Raw genomic sequence first — 16,545 nt, 5'->3', positions numbered from 1 at the left:
AGAGTCATACTGTCTTTGTCTTATGCTGGTACTAGAACCCAAAAGAATGGGATGATAGTTTTGTTGTTCTTATTTACTGACAAATTGGTTAGACTATTTTTTTTCCTAAAGAAGTTTCACTTAAAAGAAAAGACGATTGAACGTCCACTGCCTAATACACTAAACTTGTATTTACCATTAAATATATTTGTGTTGTATCCTTTTCTTTTATGTGAAACGAAAGTGATGTACCCATATTATACCCATATTTTGCTTAGTAGGTGTAAGTAGGTATGTTGTGGTATGTTGCAACTGGATAGTTCAGTTATGGTTCAGTTCAAAGTTCAGTTCGAATGGAGTGTAGACAAGTGTATAATGCCCCTTAAATGTTACCATGGTAACGAATTTGCAAGATTGTTGATTTTATGAAGTTTGTAACGCCGTACAATATTTTTATAACAATTCTTATTGAATATTTACCAATTTTAACTAAATAATAAATCATGGCCATGAGAAATCCAAGACTACCGATGTTACCCGGTTACGGCGCCAACCCCTTGGCGAGTACTTTTGAAACTTAAAGAATATTATTTACTTATTTTACTTTCAGTTTCATCAGAAGATTACACTAAAATGCTAAAACCTACTAAATTCAGACTCCATCCATATTATCTGGTTTAATAAGCTAGTACTGAAATCTATTTAATTTGTGTAGACAAGTTACCAACATATTCATTAGGTATACTTAGGTACCTACTGCTCCTCCCCGTTTTCGGTTGTATTCTGACACTGTCATATATCTTTCCTTATGCTTCTGTAAAATGTTGGCTTGATGGTGCTACTTTCCTGCACTAGTGCGGGAATGAGCACTTTCCGTGTCGAAAATTGAAAGGGCCATATGTACTGTAAAACGTTGTTCGATACCCGTGCGAATAGGTAATTCCTACTTTCCGCACTTGTATTGTAAATAATTATTGTAGAATTCTAGTGAGTAATCCTGGGGCCACTGCGGCACACGGTTTACCTGCGTATGTTTATGTGGTTATACAGAAACATACTATGCCGTACTATGGTCGTGTGTCGAATCTTTAGTGCCCAATACACAAGCCGCACAACATACTATACTACATTGCGAACGATGGTCTCGTGATGTCGTTCGTGAGTATATGGGGTACCTCCTTCTCCAATTTTATTAAGTCATTTATTACAGATTGGGAGAACCAAATTTGGAGTTCGTCCAGTTTTCACATCGATCGACAAAGTTAACATGTTAGTCGACAAAGCAACTGAAGAAAACATCGTGCCCTCGCTGTACTCTCGAAAGCAAGCTCCTGAGTTACCTACCTGGCTCATGTACGATAAGAACGTATGTCCATATTTACTATACCTACCTTAAATATTTGTTGAACATTTTACCTTTTCCTTTTTTTGATTTGGGACTTTTTATTTTTATCAGATACTACGATTCGAAGCGTATTTCCAACAAACGCTGCATGAGTTGCGATCTGCGTCCAGCTTGCTTCGCAAAGTGAATATATTCTTCTTCCTTGAAGATGGTACGATCAAGGTTATGGAACCACGGACGGATAACAGCGGTATGTCGCAAGGTTAGTACTATGGTTTTACTACCGAGGAACACTTAAGGAAGGGAGTACTTGTTGAATAAAATGGTTCTATTTACTTTCTGAGAGAGTCCTATTTCTGTATTCTTAACTGATAACTAAGAGCATCGACCGAACTCCTAAACTTTTAAAGAGCTATTGTTGGATTATTATGTACGATTTTTATACAGGGTGGGCAAATAAGAATTATACATAAAGTTTTTAAATTTTAACTATATTAAGTTCAAAGATTATTAAGTATTGTTTTAAAAATGTATTATTCACGGTTGGCAAGTACATGCGGAACATAATATCTGACATAGGTATGTCCACCACAGCAGGAAAATGTGAGCCCTTACTCATCGCAGTTTTTAGCATATTTTTACACATTTTCGACGTTATATTAGTAAATTTGTGTCGGATAGTTTATTTTAACGGTTAAAATTCATCTACTTGTTAGTATATACAAGTAATTTTAGATAGCCCCACATAAATAAGTCAGAAAATGAAAAAAATGGGGAATTAAGGTGGCAATCACTGTCACTGTTTCTCGAAAATAATCGAGCAAACAACGTATTTTAAACAACACAAACATTGAGAAAAAATTGCTTGCTGCTAGAGGTTGAACTTTGGTAGAAATTATCTTCAGTATACATTATACAATGCCAACCCTGAATAATATATTTATGATTTTTTTTAAATAAATTTTGCACTTAATATAATGAAAATTAAAAAGTGTATCACTGTTATTTGCCCATCCTATATAAACTCACGCACGGATTGCCTTGACGATTATGCTGGTATTTAAAGCGAATACGATTCTTGGCACTTTTTTTCCCCCGTGCTGAATCTCAGAATTTTCGTAGGATTAATTGTCGTACCTATGCGTTTTCTTACATTTTAGGAACAATGATATGTAGACAACGAATCAGACTTCCGCACAGCTACGATATGTATTACGATGTACTCGATTTGAATATTGGAAGAGAGGTCACTTTTCACGGAAAAGTTTTTAAAGTAAGTGACTTACCGCCTATTCTCGTTAAAATGGAAGGGTAGGTACTGTTTATATCACCTCGGTGGCAAACAAGCATACGGCCCGCCTGATGGTAAGCAGCTACCGTAGCCTATGGACGCCTGCAACTACAGGGTTGTTACTTGCGCGTTGCCGACCCTTTAAACACTTGTACACACCTTTTTTGAGAACCCCATACTGTAGGTAGTCGCTAGGGAAAACTTCGGCAGGGAGCTCATTTCACAGCCCGAGCGTCCTCGGGAGGAAATTCTCCTTAAACCGCACATTGCGTGACCAGTTAGGTTCTAGGGTGTGGGAATGAACAACCTGCCGACGGCGAGCGGTGTTGTGATAGCAAGTGGACGTTGCCATCATGCCAAACAATTCCTCAGAGCACAGCCCATTGCACAAGCGGTAGAACACACAAGGAGGCAAAGTCTCTCCTCCTTAGACTTACTTCTGTATCTTCCCCAATTGAATTTCTCATGCCGTATAGTAATATTTAAAGTGGATTAATCTTGAGCGGGTTACTTCCAACGAAAGATTGAATAATGCTTCTTGGCTTTCTTATGTCGATGGTGTTTCAGCCATCATCATACTCGATAGCTGGTGGCAATGAGTCTCATTGTTTTTCTAACAAGAAAATCTTATTTTTAGATTGTGAATTGCGACAATTTCACTAGAGTGTTCTTAAATCGCCTTGGAATCAATGTACCAGATCCATTAAACTGGCCAGATGCTGTTGAAGTAAGTTCCATGAATTCTTAGTTAAGGTTTCTGTAGTGTTACTTTTTTGCAGGTTTTAGTGTTTGTGTCAGGCGGCTGAAATTATAATCTATGTCTAATCATAATTTTATTTTCGTAACCACATTTTAGAGAACTCTACCAAAAGAAAAACCGCCCAAACATAGACCGTTTCGCCAATTCCTGGATTTTGACAGACAAGTGTTAAGGTATGACTCAGTGCAAGCTATTTTTAGTTTCTTTCAATTTGCTTAGTATAGATTTATATTTAAGCAGGTAGCAGAATCATTTATTAAAGAGGTTTAGACTACATTAAAGATATATGATATAGCCGGTCAAACAAGTTTTTCAGAAGAAAAAGGCGTGAAATTCAAATTTTCTATGGGACTATAACCATTCGTGCCTACATTTTTTTTATATTGCCACTTTTTTTATTGATTAAAATGGCTAGTAGGTGATACACTCTTCAATTACCCACAGCGCAAGCCAATATGAGCTTGCTGTGGGACTGGGTTGATTTGTGAAAATTGAAATTATATTTTTTTTGCAGATTTTACGGTTATTGGGACGACCGCGGGTCAGAATTTGGTACCATTCATACACTCGAGATACATTACTTCTTGGGTGACGACACTATCGAGATTAAAGAAACTCTTCCACCAAACTCTGGAACTGAAGCAGGACCAATGTTCCTGAAGAGAATGCGACTGCCCAGAGTACGTGTCAAAAGTACCAACTGCTTATAAATAAAAATAGTTTTTTTTTACAAGGGGGCAAAGTTGTTGTTTAACCGCTCGTGCTAATATTGATACCTGAGCAAGCGGAAGACTGCAAAATTCGAGTAGGGGAATCATGAGCATTGCGAGGGTTTCAAGGCACGAGGGTTAAACAAACACTGTCTCCGAGTGAAACACAAACATTTTCACCACACCAACGCGAAAAAACTACTAACTATAGAATACCAATAAAATCAAATTAAATCAAATCCAAATTAACGTAATACAAATCATCACTTAAAAGTGAATTCTACTGGCTAACATACAGAAACAACTCAAAATTTGCATCTAATTACTTTGCCCCACGTGGATAAAATGCTACTTTCTCATTAGTTTTTTAACTATTAAGAGGGCCTTTACCAGTTGGTGTGGTGAAAATATATTCATTTACCAACACAAATAAAATGAATTGCAAGTAAAATAAGAAAATCAAGCAGAATTTACAATTATTTTTGCTTATATGCCTTTCTAATAAATAAAATACCAAGAAGTGTAAGGCTGAGTTTCCACCAGGGATTAGTGAATGAATGAATGAATTTGAATTTATTTCGTAAACATCAAATTACATAGATTTCCTTAAATTAGAAACTCTGCTTCCTAAATAGGTATAACCTGTACTTTAGGGTAAACAGCTCCAGCCCCAAAAATTTAGTTGCAGGAGATGTTTTATTTATTTATACAATTAGTGAGGATGCGAAGCGAGGGATGTGTTTTTAAGAACCAATAGAATCACTGCACGTTGAGCGAGGAAAAAAAATGAAGTGAATCTATTCGTTTTTAACAAAACACATCCCTCGCAACGCAGCGAAACAGAGCCTAAGACGAGGTCTACATTTTATCGAGCGAGCTGATTGTGTACCTGATGTGACTAGCCATATGCCTATTTCGTAATATTGGCCTTGGTTTTATATTAAAACACATAGAAAATAATGAAAAACTACAGTACTCTTCGTTTGCATCTTTCAGTCATGATTTCACTCCGTATTCTAACAATTACAACTTGAAGGACACGTTTCCGTATTTTACCACTTGTGATTTCGATTAAATACATAACACTCAGTGAATTTTCATTTATTTATTTATCTTAAAATGCTGCGAAGAATGATAATAATCAATTGAAGTTAACCTAGAATAAATGCATAATTATTGGTGTAATAAAGAACATTGACTTACTAACTTAATAATAAACGTAAAATATTACAATACGGACGTTATTTTCAGAAAACAAAACTAATACCTGAAGTTAAATAATAATGTTAGCATATTCATGCTTGATAGGTTTTGAAACGTTTCATTTTATCATTTTTTTGGTCTACTTAAACTGACTACCAAGCGAATCCTGTCGTTGTGTGCGTAAAAAACATTGTGTCGCTATTATGTCGTCAATATGTCGCTACTATGTCGCCGTTGTGTCGCTACTATGTCGCCGTTGTGTCGCTACTATGTCGCCGTTGTGTCGCTACTATGTCGCCGTTGTGTCGCTACTATGTCGCCGTTGTGTCGCTACTATGTCGCCGTTGTGTCGCTACTATGTCGCCGTTGTGTCGCTACTATGTCGCCGTTGTGTCGCTATTATGTCGCCGTTGTGTCGCTATTATGTCGCCGTTATGTCGCTAGTCGCCAATATGTCGCTGTTATGTCGCTATTATGTCGCTAGTAGCCAGAACTGCAGAATAAATGTATTTTGATTTCGCCGTTATGTCGCTACTAAAGTATATAAAAGGGTCGTAAAGTGCGGAGGAGTTTATTCATTCTTTGACCATCGGACTGGCGGTATCTCTGGCTTTGGGTAAGTAAAGTTTCTCTACTATTCCTTCTATTTGTTTGTGTTTGCTGGGAATTATCCTGGTAAATTTAAACTTGTAAATTGTGTCTATGTTTGGCATTGCGGGGACAATGTTGTCGTAATGCTAAGCTTGGGCTATGGTGGAGATTCTTTACTTCCTTATCTGTGTTACTATATTGTGAGTTTTTTGTTAGTAAAATCTAACTTTGTTATTTTACTACCTTTCTATGAGGTTAGTTTGTTATTTTATAAAGCCAGATCACTGTTTGGACTAACAGTTTGTCCATCTAAGCAGCTTCTCCCTAACGGTGGAAAATTGCAGCTGTTTAGAAGTCTTTTGCTCCAAGTTGAGAGGACTTGGCGTCTCTTCTTTACCAACATAAGAGGCGAGCATACTCTCCTTAGTCTCAAGGTCCAGCTGTTAGATGAATGTGAGGGCATCACGTGCGTGCCATTGAGAGTAATCTCTGCTCACTGAAGTCTGCAGTAATTGAGGCTAGGTCTCGTATTAAATATATTTATATATTTCGGTGCTCTGGCTCATGCTAGTGCTGGTCACGGGAGAGCTTCTGACATGATTGGTAACAATCACAGATAAAGTTTTAGTCATGGCAGGGTATCCCATGTGACTGGTACGGGTGTGTGTGCTAGTGCGCTGATTACCTATAGACATGCTAGGGCGGTCTATTCTCATCCACCGTGCCCGCGTGGCGATGAGGAGGGGGCCAATCACACAGACACTAGGGTTTGCTATACCTCGGTTTTGTCGGCCGAATGCTTACAGCTTAGACTTAGGGATACACTTGTGTATGTTCCAAATCACTAGATCAATGGTAAGTACGATCTGTGTTCTGGACATACTAGATTAGGGTCTAAGGGTAGGAATAGGGTAGAGTCACACACACTGTTATAGGGTCTCTCTTAGGTTTGATCTAGAAATTCGATTGGTTGGTGTATATATATATCTTTCAAAAGGTTCTAATGACGTGAAGCTATGGTTTTATAACGTGTACTAATGATAATATTAGTGAAATACTGGTAATGGGTTTTAATTACCTAAATCTTCCAGACTGTTACTCTGAGTGGAAAGTTGAGGGTTATCTGTAACATCTTATATCTATTTATTTTCATTTCTAGGTTTTTGGTGTAGAGACGAAGTACTGAGTATTACGATCAGGTCCTAAGGTATTTATATATCCAATCCTTAAATATCAAGTTGGGTTTAGGAACACAGACTATTCTGGGATTAAATAATGGTTTGTTTTAGAGACCCTTTGGCAGGCGAGCGCAGTCCATTGGAATCTTTGAGTGGAATAATACTCACCTTGATAGTTCGATCTCATAAAGTACTGATGAGTTAAACTTGTACTTCGTTTATACATTTAAAAGGCCTAGGAATTCAGCCTACTTTTAGCTATGGGGACTGGGATAATGGCTTAGTAGCCTTAGCTTTTGGATATAAAAAGATAAGTAAATGGTGTCTGACGAATACTTATCGCTTCTCTTCGTCAGCCCCTAGGTTTGCATAGGGTTGCGAAGCGTTGGTCATAGCCCGTCTGGCTAATAAGATAGGAGTAGGTGGCCCGATTGATATTGCTAATCGGAGTAAGAGTCTTCAGACCTGAATCTAGCATTAGAGGCAGCACGTGTGATCCATTCACACCTCGTTTAGAAGATGATAGGATTGATAGGTAATAATATTTAATCTTAATATAAGTGTGTAAATGGGCTTAACCCAGGAGTGCTGCTTCAATGTTACCCCGAAGACTTAATAGGAGTAGCAGGATTTTACCAAAAATATTTTTATATTTATATAATCATATATGCCGCAATAACTAAATATCTTTCTAATAAATTAATAAAAATGTATCTTACATTACATCAAAAATCATTGAGCTTCTGTAACTTAAGGCTACACCCGTCGTCTACGACCTTGTGCATGTGGGCGGAGCCTATATCCTTACCATGACACTGCTCATACCTTGTCGATTGTTATATATTTTCATTCTACTTATAAGGTGTCATATTTAATATAGAAAAGGGTTTGGAATAACTTAGTCTTATGGTATTTTGCTGGAGGTTGAATCTTAACATAATATCCTATAAATTATTTGCTATCAACATAATAAATTATTCAGAACAGTAAATTTCCGAGTCTTAACATCTAGGTAATCCATAATCAGGTAGAATCAGAGTCCAAGATTTAGTTGTTACTCATTAAAGAATCTAGGGTACCGCGGTTCACTTCGAGGGGTCCTAACCTTTAACTAGACGATCACTTGGCCAAATAATCGTTAAGGTAAAATTATTGTTGGGGTAAATTTTAGGGGTAATTTTAAAGGTGGGATTGTTAATGATTAGGTTCAGTATTTTATTAGGTTTGGGGTTTAATAGATGGGGTAGATCGGGGTGTAGGTAGGGGAAGTTACACTGACCATTTTATTGTTTAGCATTTGGACTTTAAAGCTGTTATTATGTTATTATTCGTAGCGCATCTCTCCCGCACCAATAAATAAATATGAGCGAGATGCACCGCCATTACAAAACATCAATTTGTAAGTTCGAATTGTCTGGAACTTCAAGAGTGACAATACTGAATGTTACTCGAGCATATTAACCATATTATTCTACCTTACGTATTTAGTAGAGTACTACGAGGCACGAAAGATGTGAACCTTTTAATTTCATGTTATCAGAAACTGCCAGATCACGTGGAAATGACGGGTGGTCCACTGCCGTCATCGTACAGCCCAGCAGATTTAAGCATCGGAGCAGTCATGAATGTGTTTGGACGGAATGTCGTATTAACGGATTGTGATCCTTTTACTAAGGAATACTATCGTGTTACATATGGATTCGGTACGTGTGATTTTGCTTATGGTTTTACATAAATATGCGGCCTCCTAGCCAAGTCGGTAGTTACCCTACCTATGTAGCAGGAGGTCCCGGGTTCAAATCCTGGGGTTTATTTGTTTGTCATCACAAATATCTGTTCCTCAGTTATGGATGTTTCCTATGTATTTAACTTTTATACATATCGTCGTGTAGTATCCACAGCACAAGCCTTATTGAGTTTACTTTGGGGCTAGATCGATTTGTGTAAGATTGTCCCATAATATGTTTGTAATATGTATATGTATTTATAGGTAATAATAGTTATACGACTCTGCAATAATTTTATAGGTACATATCCCGCTAAATCATATATGGGTGCTCATTAAAATAATAATACTATACAGCGTTACACGCCCTTTAATTTTTGACACCTCATACCTATATGTAGTCCCGCTTGAAAACTTAGTAGGGAGCTGCGCTGATACTCACTCGAATCCACACTCGATATGAGTTGTTCCTTTAGGACATTTATTGAAACGATCATGTACTTTCTATGTCTGAGGGAGGCAGACGGTGAGCGGTGAACGTTATAACGATATGTTGATTGTCCAGATACATTTGTGCCGCTGGCGACACCGGGCGCGGAATCGCACTGTGTGAGCACCAGTGTGGCGGATCGTGAACTCCCACCATGGAATGGCTACGGCTCGTATGACGACTCTGCTGAGAATTGTCGTACTGTCGAACCTAAGCCTGTGCATGGGGATTTCATGAAGTTTCTTCACAAGGATAAGTAAGTTGTTTAATTCCAATTAATGCGTGTCTTAAAGTATGTATTAGGTGCCGAAGAGTACTTAGGCGCATGGCACACTGCATCCGATTCGCACGTTGCTCCAAAGTTAGAGCGAGATAAAGCTATGCCCGTTTTATAGCGACATCTCGTGTGCAGTGTGCCATGCTCTGTGGGTATTTTATACATTTGCAAGCGACATGTCCATCGAAATCAGTGGTGGGCAATTTTTTTTCAAGGGGGACCAGAAACTTAAAAAAAAATCCGAGGAGGGCCAGAACTGCAGAATAAATGTATTTTGATTTGAAACCAGCCATATACTAATTATTTCGAAGGACCGGCAGCGGGCCGGATGAAACCTTCCACTGATCTAATCTAATAAAGTAAGACTTACCTAATTTTAGGGTTGGCTTCGATTCGCATGTTCTTCGCTTCGCTGCACGGCTTATTACTGACAATCCTGAAGACGGAGAGCGATATTTCATTGTCAAATACTTCTTAAGTGATGACACCATAGGCATATTCGAACTAGGCGAAAGGAATTCCGGATTTAAGGTCAGTAAGTTATAATTTTTCGCATAATGTCGGAAGGATTTTATTCATCTGAGATTAGGCGGGTTAGGAAGAACATTATAATATTTACGGAAAAGAAGAAGAATCTGAACATTTTGTACAAGTGCAAAGTGTTGTCCCTGTATTCCTCTTACCTTAACTGACGGTACAAAAAAAACCCTTTCAGTAAAGAAAGTCTCATCCCATATCTGTTTAATGTATCTCTGCTTTGTACCGAATAAGGTAACTTAATAAGTACCTACCTGCTGGTTTTGTGAAATAATGTGTTTATTACTTAGAACCATATGCTTTTTAATAAGAGGTGTATAGTGCCATTAAGTATCTACTCCTCGTTTTTCTTCCTAGGGTGGTAAATTCTTCCGACGCGACAAGATGTATCATCCGGACGTGGACTTCTTTGTGCCGAAAGAGCCACCCTCGTACACCGACCAGGATATGTGGATCGGCAATGAACTTGTGATCCGCAAGCATCGCTTTAGACTCGTTGCCGCCGATGAGTACGCCTTGCGGTATATGGAGCTACACACTAAAGAGGTCAGAAATTACAAGCTTTAGTATGGTATCTTGCTTTAGCCACATGGACGCGGATCTGCTGTGTGAGCGAGACAGCGCTATGAACATTTTATAGCTATGTTGCACACCGCCGCGACGAGCGGATCCTTCTCCGCGAGATCGAACCGTAATCCGTTACCCCTGTGAGTAATACCAATTGAGGCTTTGCGTTGATGTCTGGGGTGGTAAAGGTCGAGAAGGAAGCCGATGAAAGCTTGATGTAGATGTCGCTGCCTTGTCAAGCGTTTGGACCTACGAGGGGAATTCGACATTGCGTTTCTTATCCAATTTGTCATACTTATGTTGTCAAACACATTGAATGCAGACGTCCTCGTGCTCATCTACAGCGCTTTGCAAATTAACGTCTGGGTGTAGGTACATTGAGCGTGGTGACTATGAAATTATATTGTTTTTCAATTTGAAGTTTTGGAACAAACCTCCAGCCTAAATATAAATCATGCTTGTAGTATCCAATGGCTAACGTACCACTGATTATGGACAAGATTCGACGTACTTTGGCAGCTAAGGAAAACGGCTACAAGAACTTTGTTGCAAAGTACATGGACGCTGTCATGCCAAATAATAAAGATTTAATGACGACGCGTTGTTTCAAGTAAGGATGCAGTTCCTATCTATCTACTTAACACGTTCACTGCGGCAAGCCAAAACCTGTACCTAAAATGTAGTGCGTTACGAGGCCTAATCCGCCCCGTGTTGGTTTACACCGTGGTGCGTTACGGGTATAAAAGTGCCCCGTAAAACGAAGTCTGTTAAAACTGCTATAAAGTCCTGAAATATTACATCTTCTATATTTTTTTGTGACAATTGTAAAGAGTACGACATTTCCTACGTCTTATTCCCTTCGCACCTAGACACGATAAAAGCTCATGAAATTATATAGAAAAGAAAGGACGGGGTTTTCTTATCCCCGTATCGCACTAAAATTGAAAAACTACGGAGCTCAGTCAACCCCGTAATGCACTTACCTTACTCATGTCGATAAATGAATAGTGATGGGAAATAAAACAGACGATATTTTAGTACGTACTTTATTAATTTGAAAAAAATAAATAAACAAGTAACAAAAATGTAACACTTTAAATTGTCGAGTTTTACAAATCCCGTTGATATCATTAAGTAACAAAAATGGTAAAGAATATAAACCACCACCGACATTACATTTTTAAGACACGTATTACTGCTCGCCTATTAGTCTATTTTGAGGTTGAGATTTCATTTTTATTATTAAAACATGTTACATGTCTTACATTATTAGCCGATTGTCGCTGAAAAATCTTGCGAAACAAAGATGAGGGTGTCGACTGTCCCCTCGGTGATCTTGACATTGAAGGGGTAGCTTCATCCTTGTTTTTGCTCTTGGCGAGCGCTTCATTTTGAAATTACCGATAACAAGTCCAGCAAAGGTGACTGCACTAGCGATACTGTGGTCATAACCCACACGGGTTCACAGGATTCCGTATCGCACTAGAGAGCAATTTTTGTTCCCTGTTCGGTACGCGGTTCTTGGGACCCCGTATATGTTTAAAATAACACATGATAATACTTCTAATGAGAAATACAAATGTATATGTATGTATGTATGTATGTATGTATATATATACTTTATTGTACTTACATAGAAATAAAAACACGAAAAACACAGTTACAGAGTAAATTAAATACAACAAAGGCGAACTTATCCCTGTATGGGATCTCTTCCAGTTAACCTTTGAGGAAATGAGTAAAACAGAAGTAGCGGTGAATGAATGACAAACACAAACAAAAGTGTACAATCACTGAAATTGATGAAATGCACGTTTTAAATACACATTTATTTATCGTACGTATAAAAATAACAAAGATACCCGGCGAGTAAACGCGATTTTTATACCCCGCTCTGAGTGATGACATCGTACGGGGTTCGTAAGTCCCCGTAACGCAGTGAACGTGTTAAGTATCTACACAGGTTTTAGTAAATTTGGTGGTTATAATTTATTATACGACGAATGACTCCATATTACGTCGGTAACTACTTTTATGTCTCAATTTTCAGACAAGCACTGAAAGAAATAATGTGTGAAAAAATGACAGAACATGAGTTTATAACATTGATCCGATATTTCCGTGGTGATCCCGGACAAGAGCCGAGCCCCAGAAGGGAAATGATCAGGTAAGATAAGTCCATCATATTCTACGAATTCTATTACTTACGAATAATTCTTTAATTATAGGTTTCTCGGATCTAGTCCACCTACCTTAAACAGTATAACTAATCATGCTATTGTTATACTGTTATAGGATTGTTATAAGGGATTATCTGATTGAAGGTCTTTGGTGTTCTCGGAACTGACGCGAGGCCTATGGGACGATCGTGCGCGACTGCAGGAAGGCCTGTTACACGCCGACGAGGCCAAATTGGGAGCATTGTCCGTTCCACGCTTACGGCAATTATTGCGTGCGCATCGCCTGCCCATCAACACTGACCTCATGGACTGCATGCTAGGAGTGTATGTTACATATGATATTAATTTATAGTCATTGTAACGTGGTGTGTTCCCTTGAAAGCAGCTATAGTTCGAATGTAAGGTCTTGCTCTTAATCACCTCTTAATTAATAAAGCAATGCAATATGTGTAATGTGTTGTGCGCAGATTGGACAAAGATGACGACTGCAATATTCGCTACGACGACCTGATGTCGTTTTTGGACTTCCAAACTCGCCCTGTCTACAACCTCGCGGAGGGAGACTACCAGAAAGTTGTGCGACATGCGCCCCCTGTTAAATTTACAGAGGTATGTTTGAGATTTTTTTATACCTCCGTTTCAAGAAGATCTAAAGTGGTCCATATCTACGGCTGCCATGATATTTTCGGAAATAACCGTCCAAAATTAAATTGATTTAAGACGGCTAAGAAATACCGGTCTTTGAAAACGATTTTCGAATTTTATATGTCAGATATTTTTCAAATATCCAAGTATTATCTTTTATTTGCAGTGCAAACAGTGGGCAGACGTGGACACCATGATTAAGGAGGGCTACGTTAACTGGAGCGCCTTCCTCTGCCAACTGAATCTCGAGCATCTTGTTAGAGATCCTCAGCCTTAAAATGTTTCGTGTTATACCGCACTGCATCCACTACGAGTGCTGCACACACCCCGAGTGTTCATAAACGATTACTTGAAAATTGCCAAACGCCACGCTGTTATATAATAGTACATTATGATACAAGTGCGAAAAATAAGAATTTTTTTTGAAAACAGCTTTTTTCATGTGCTGCTGGCTCGAGTATTTAAATCACTTATATTTTTCTGACGGGACAGATTAAAAAAAAATATGAGATAGAAAATGTGCCTTAAAAATGTCTACGATTACTGGCAAAAATTTGTTTGGTTTGAAAATGCGATCACAAAATAATCCGCAAAATTCATTGTATGAAAAATTGAATTTCGTTAAAGTTCTCCATACAAAACGCCAATTACATAGGTAATTACCTAATATTACTGACAGCGTCAATTTTATGTGTTCTTCATTTTCAATGCTTCAAATGACATTTTGGTCAATATATAAACTAAAAACAAGCAAAACTATTCCAATTTTATGACAAATACGGAAAAGGGCTGGCGCGTTATTTTTTTTAACGCACGATTCCAATGCGCGCGCAAAGCAAAGGCGCGATCGAAATCAACAAACAGCCAATTTAAAAATTTTAAAAAAGCTAATATTTTCGTTTTTCTATTCGACGGATGGAGATCTAATCGATATAATGAAATGTTTTTTCATTTATGTAATTTACGAGATAATTGAATCTATAAATTTTATGTTTGCTGTGATAAAACCTCTTTGAACTAACATTTGAAACCAGATAGTTGGTTAAAAAAAATGCATTACTCGATCAAATTAAGAAGGCTCCGTTTCCATGCATATTATTAGCAATCAGTTACCTTCGTAACTCAGTCGGAAAATATAATGAAAAAGCACGAGTTTTATAATATACTGAAAAAGCACGCGTGTTTAATATTTAGGATTATGAGTAAAGAATCGTTGGAATAACGTCGTTTTGAGCAAGTGCGTTGAAAACATTTAATAATTAAAATTACCACCTACGCGCACATTATAAACGCACAATGTTTGGCTGTATTGCGTCTGTAAGAATAATTAAGATGTGTGCTGTGGTATGCGAAGAGATGCGCACTTTAAAAATTGTTCATTTGTAACAAATCATTAATTGTATTGTAAATTCGTGACACAAAGTCATAGTGCCGAACTGGGGCCTATTGCATAATATGATACAAGCTAATACTATAAGTGATTTTGTATGTAAAATCACTAAGCGCTCCTTGCACCATCCCACTAACCCGGGGTTAACCGGGTAAACCTGGAGTTCCCATGGTTACCAGTACAATATTAGCTTGTATTTTATTATGAAATCCAGCCCTGGTTTGGAAACAACCTTTTTGGGGGATTCATTAATTTAATCATGTTATTTGAATTATGTATAGATACTTGTATCTAAACGGGTTTCTAATTAAAAATACAGGTTCTAGTTTCGATTTGAATTCATTTATTTTTTCGTAGAGAATAAATACAATCTTCTAAGCCATTCTTCCTATTATCTATAGTTATCTACATTCTCACTTTTATACTGTTAACATTTACCTACGCAATGTCACATACTTATACATATTCACTGTTGCAAACATATTTTCACAACATTGAAAATGATCAGCGTTTTAAATAATAATATTACATATACTGTCAACATTTAGAATCAATATTATTAGAAAATGAATACCTATAAGGAGATACTTACTTTTTGTTTGGAATTTTATATCACGCGTACTATCAATGCCACTATCATATGAAATAAATAACTTACAGTAAATCTTAATGACTTTCCTAGTGATGTTATGAACAGGCGTGTGTTTAACTTGCCAACTGTTGGATTATCTTGATAAATTAGGAAATTACGGTATACGATTCAAATACGTCAGTTTAAAATTAAACATTTTAGTCAGGTACATATTTTTTATGCCAATTTTTTTCCATTTTAAATTAAATCTCGCTAATAAAGTTGATCTCATCAGAGTGAAACGAACAGTGCCATTACACAACATAATAGACTACAGGGACCCTTTCCCTTGCAAACGGCACCGGGCCCTAAATAACGGGCTAAAAATACTGCTTTGAGTAATAAGGTACCCACTGTAGTCAAAATGTAGAAATATGACTTAGTGTTTGGCGTATTTAAACTTGGCTCGATTCAACTTTAGCTAACTAGACTAGTTTTACATTACTCCTTATGGACAACAATGAAATGTATAAATAAAGCAAAATTATGATGCTTTATTAGGGTGCGAGTTAGTGAACTGATTTGTATCGTGGAGTGAGTACATGGCACACAGTATTCACTTGTGCCGATGATTAATACACCTGAGCACCTCTGCTATACAACCATAATTTATAAACGAGGTAAACAAAATCATTTAACTTAGAATACCTATTTTTACATTATTACAATTTATGACACTGGACAGGTGCTTAAAAATAATTTAGATAATTAGTATAATGTACATATTTACACGCAGGAGACTGCCTCGCTTATGTTATGAGGCAATGCCATTAAATATTTCGATAAACAGTCTCCTTATTTATGATTACTGTCGTCCATTTTGGAGATCGGTAACTTGAATTCACACTACTTGGTCAATTTCTTACATAGTTCATTATAATATTCACTAACAAATGCCACAGTTTCAGGTCACTGCACCATTTCACCACATATCTTTAACTCGTTCCGTAGCAGGTATTTGAGGTCGGAACCTGTAAAAATTAAAATATGCTTAGAAGCAAAAGTAACGTGTAGCTAATTATTCATATATAAAGGCTGATTTGGA

At 37.4% G+C, this 16,545-nt stretch overlaps 2 protein-coding genes across 4 annotated transcripts in view; one reads left to right on the top strand and one right to left on the bottom strand.

The window, feature by feature from the left end:
- Nucleotides 1–337: 337 nt before the first annotated feature.
- LOC133524285 (EF-hand domain-containing family member C2-like) lies at nucleotides 338–15,207 on the top strand. Its single transcript, XM_061860198.1, has 16 exons — nucleotides 338–539; nucleotides 1,190–1,345; nucleotides 1,436–1,586; nucleotides 2,485–2,597; nucleotides 3,253–3,342; nucleotides 3,472–3,548; nucleotides 3,890–4,055; nucleotides 8,598–8,760; nucleotides 9,349–9,529; nucleotides 9,931–10,081; nucleotides 10,445–10,633; nucleotides 11,119–11,264; nucleotides 12,705–12,821; nucleotides 12,979–13,158; nucleotides 13,302–13,443; nucleotides 13,646–15,207. The coding sequence occupies exons 1-16, from the start codon at nucleotides 483–485 to the stop codon at nucleotides 13,754–13,756; spliced, it is 2,190 nt and encodes a 729-aa protein (XP_061716182.1). The 5' UTR covers nucleotides 338–482; the 3' UTR covers nucleotides 13,757–15,207.
- Nucleotides 15,190–16,545, bottom strand: part of LOC133524286 (dual oxidase maturation factor 2) — a 101,175-nt gene continuing 99,819 nt past the window's right edge. For all 3 annotated transcript variants that reach the window (XM_061860203.1, XM_061860199.1, XM_061860202.1), the window contains one exon: nucleotides 15,190–16,471. In XM_061860203.1, the coding sequence (XP_061716187.1) occupies nucleotides 16,423–16,471 (49 nt within the window). In that variant the 3' untranslated portion in view covers nucleotides 15,190–16,422. The remainder of the gene's footprint in view (nucleotides 16,472–16,545) is intronic.

This window comes from Cydia pomonella, chromosome 13 (assembly GCF_033807575.1).
Source record: "Cydia pomonella isolate Wapato2018A chromosome 13, ilCydPomo1, whole genome shotgun sequence".
In the NCBI taxonomy this organism is placed as follows: Eukaryota; Metazoa; Arthropoda; class Insecta; order Lepidoptera; family Tortricidae; genus Cydia; species Cydia pomonella.
This window is presented reverse-complemented; position numbering and strand designations above follow the sequence as displayed.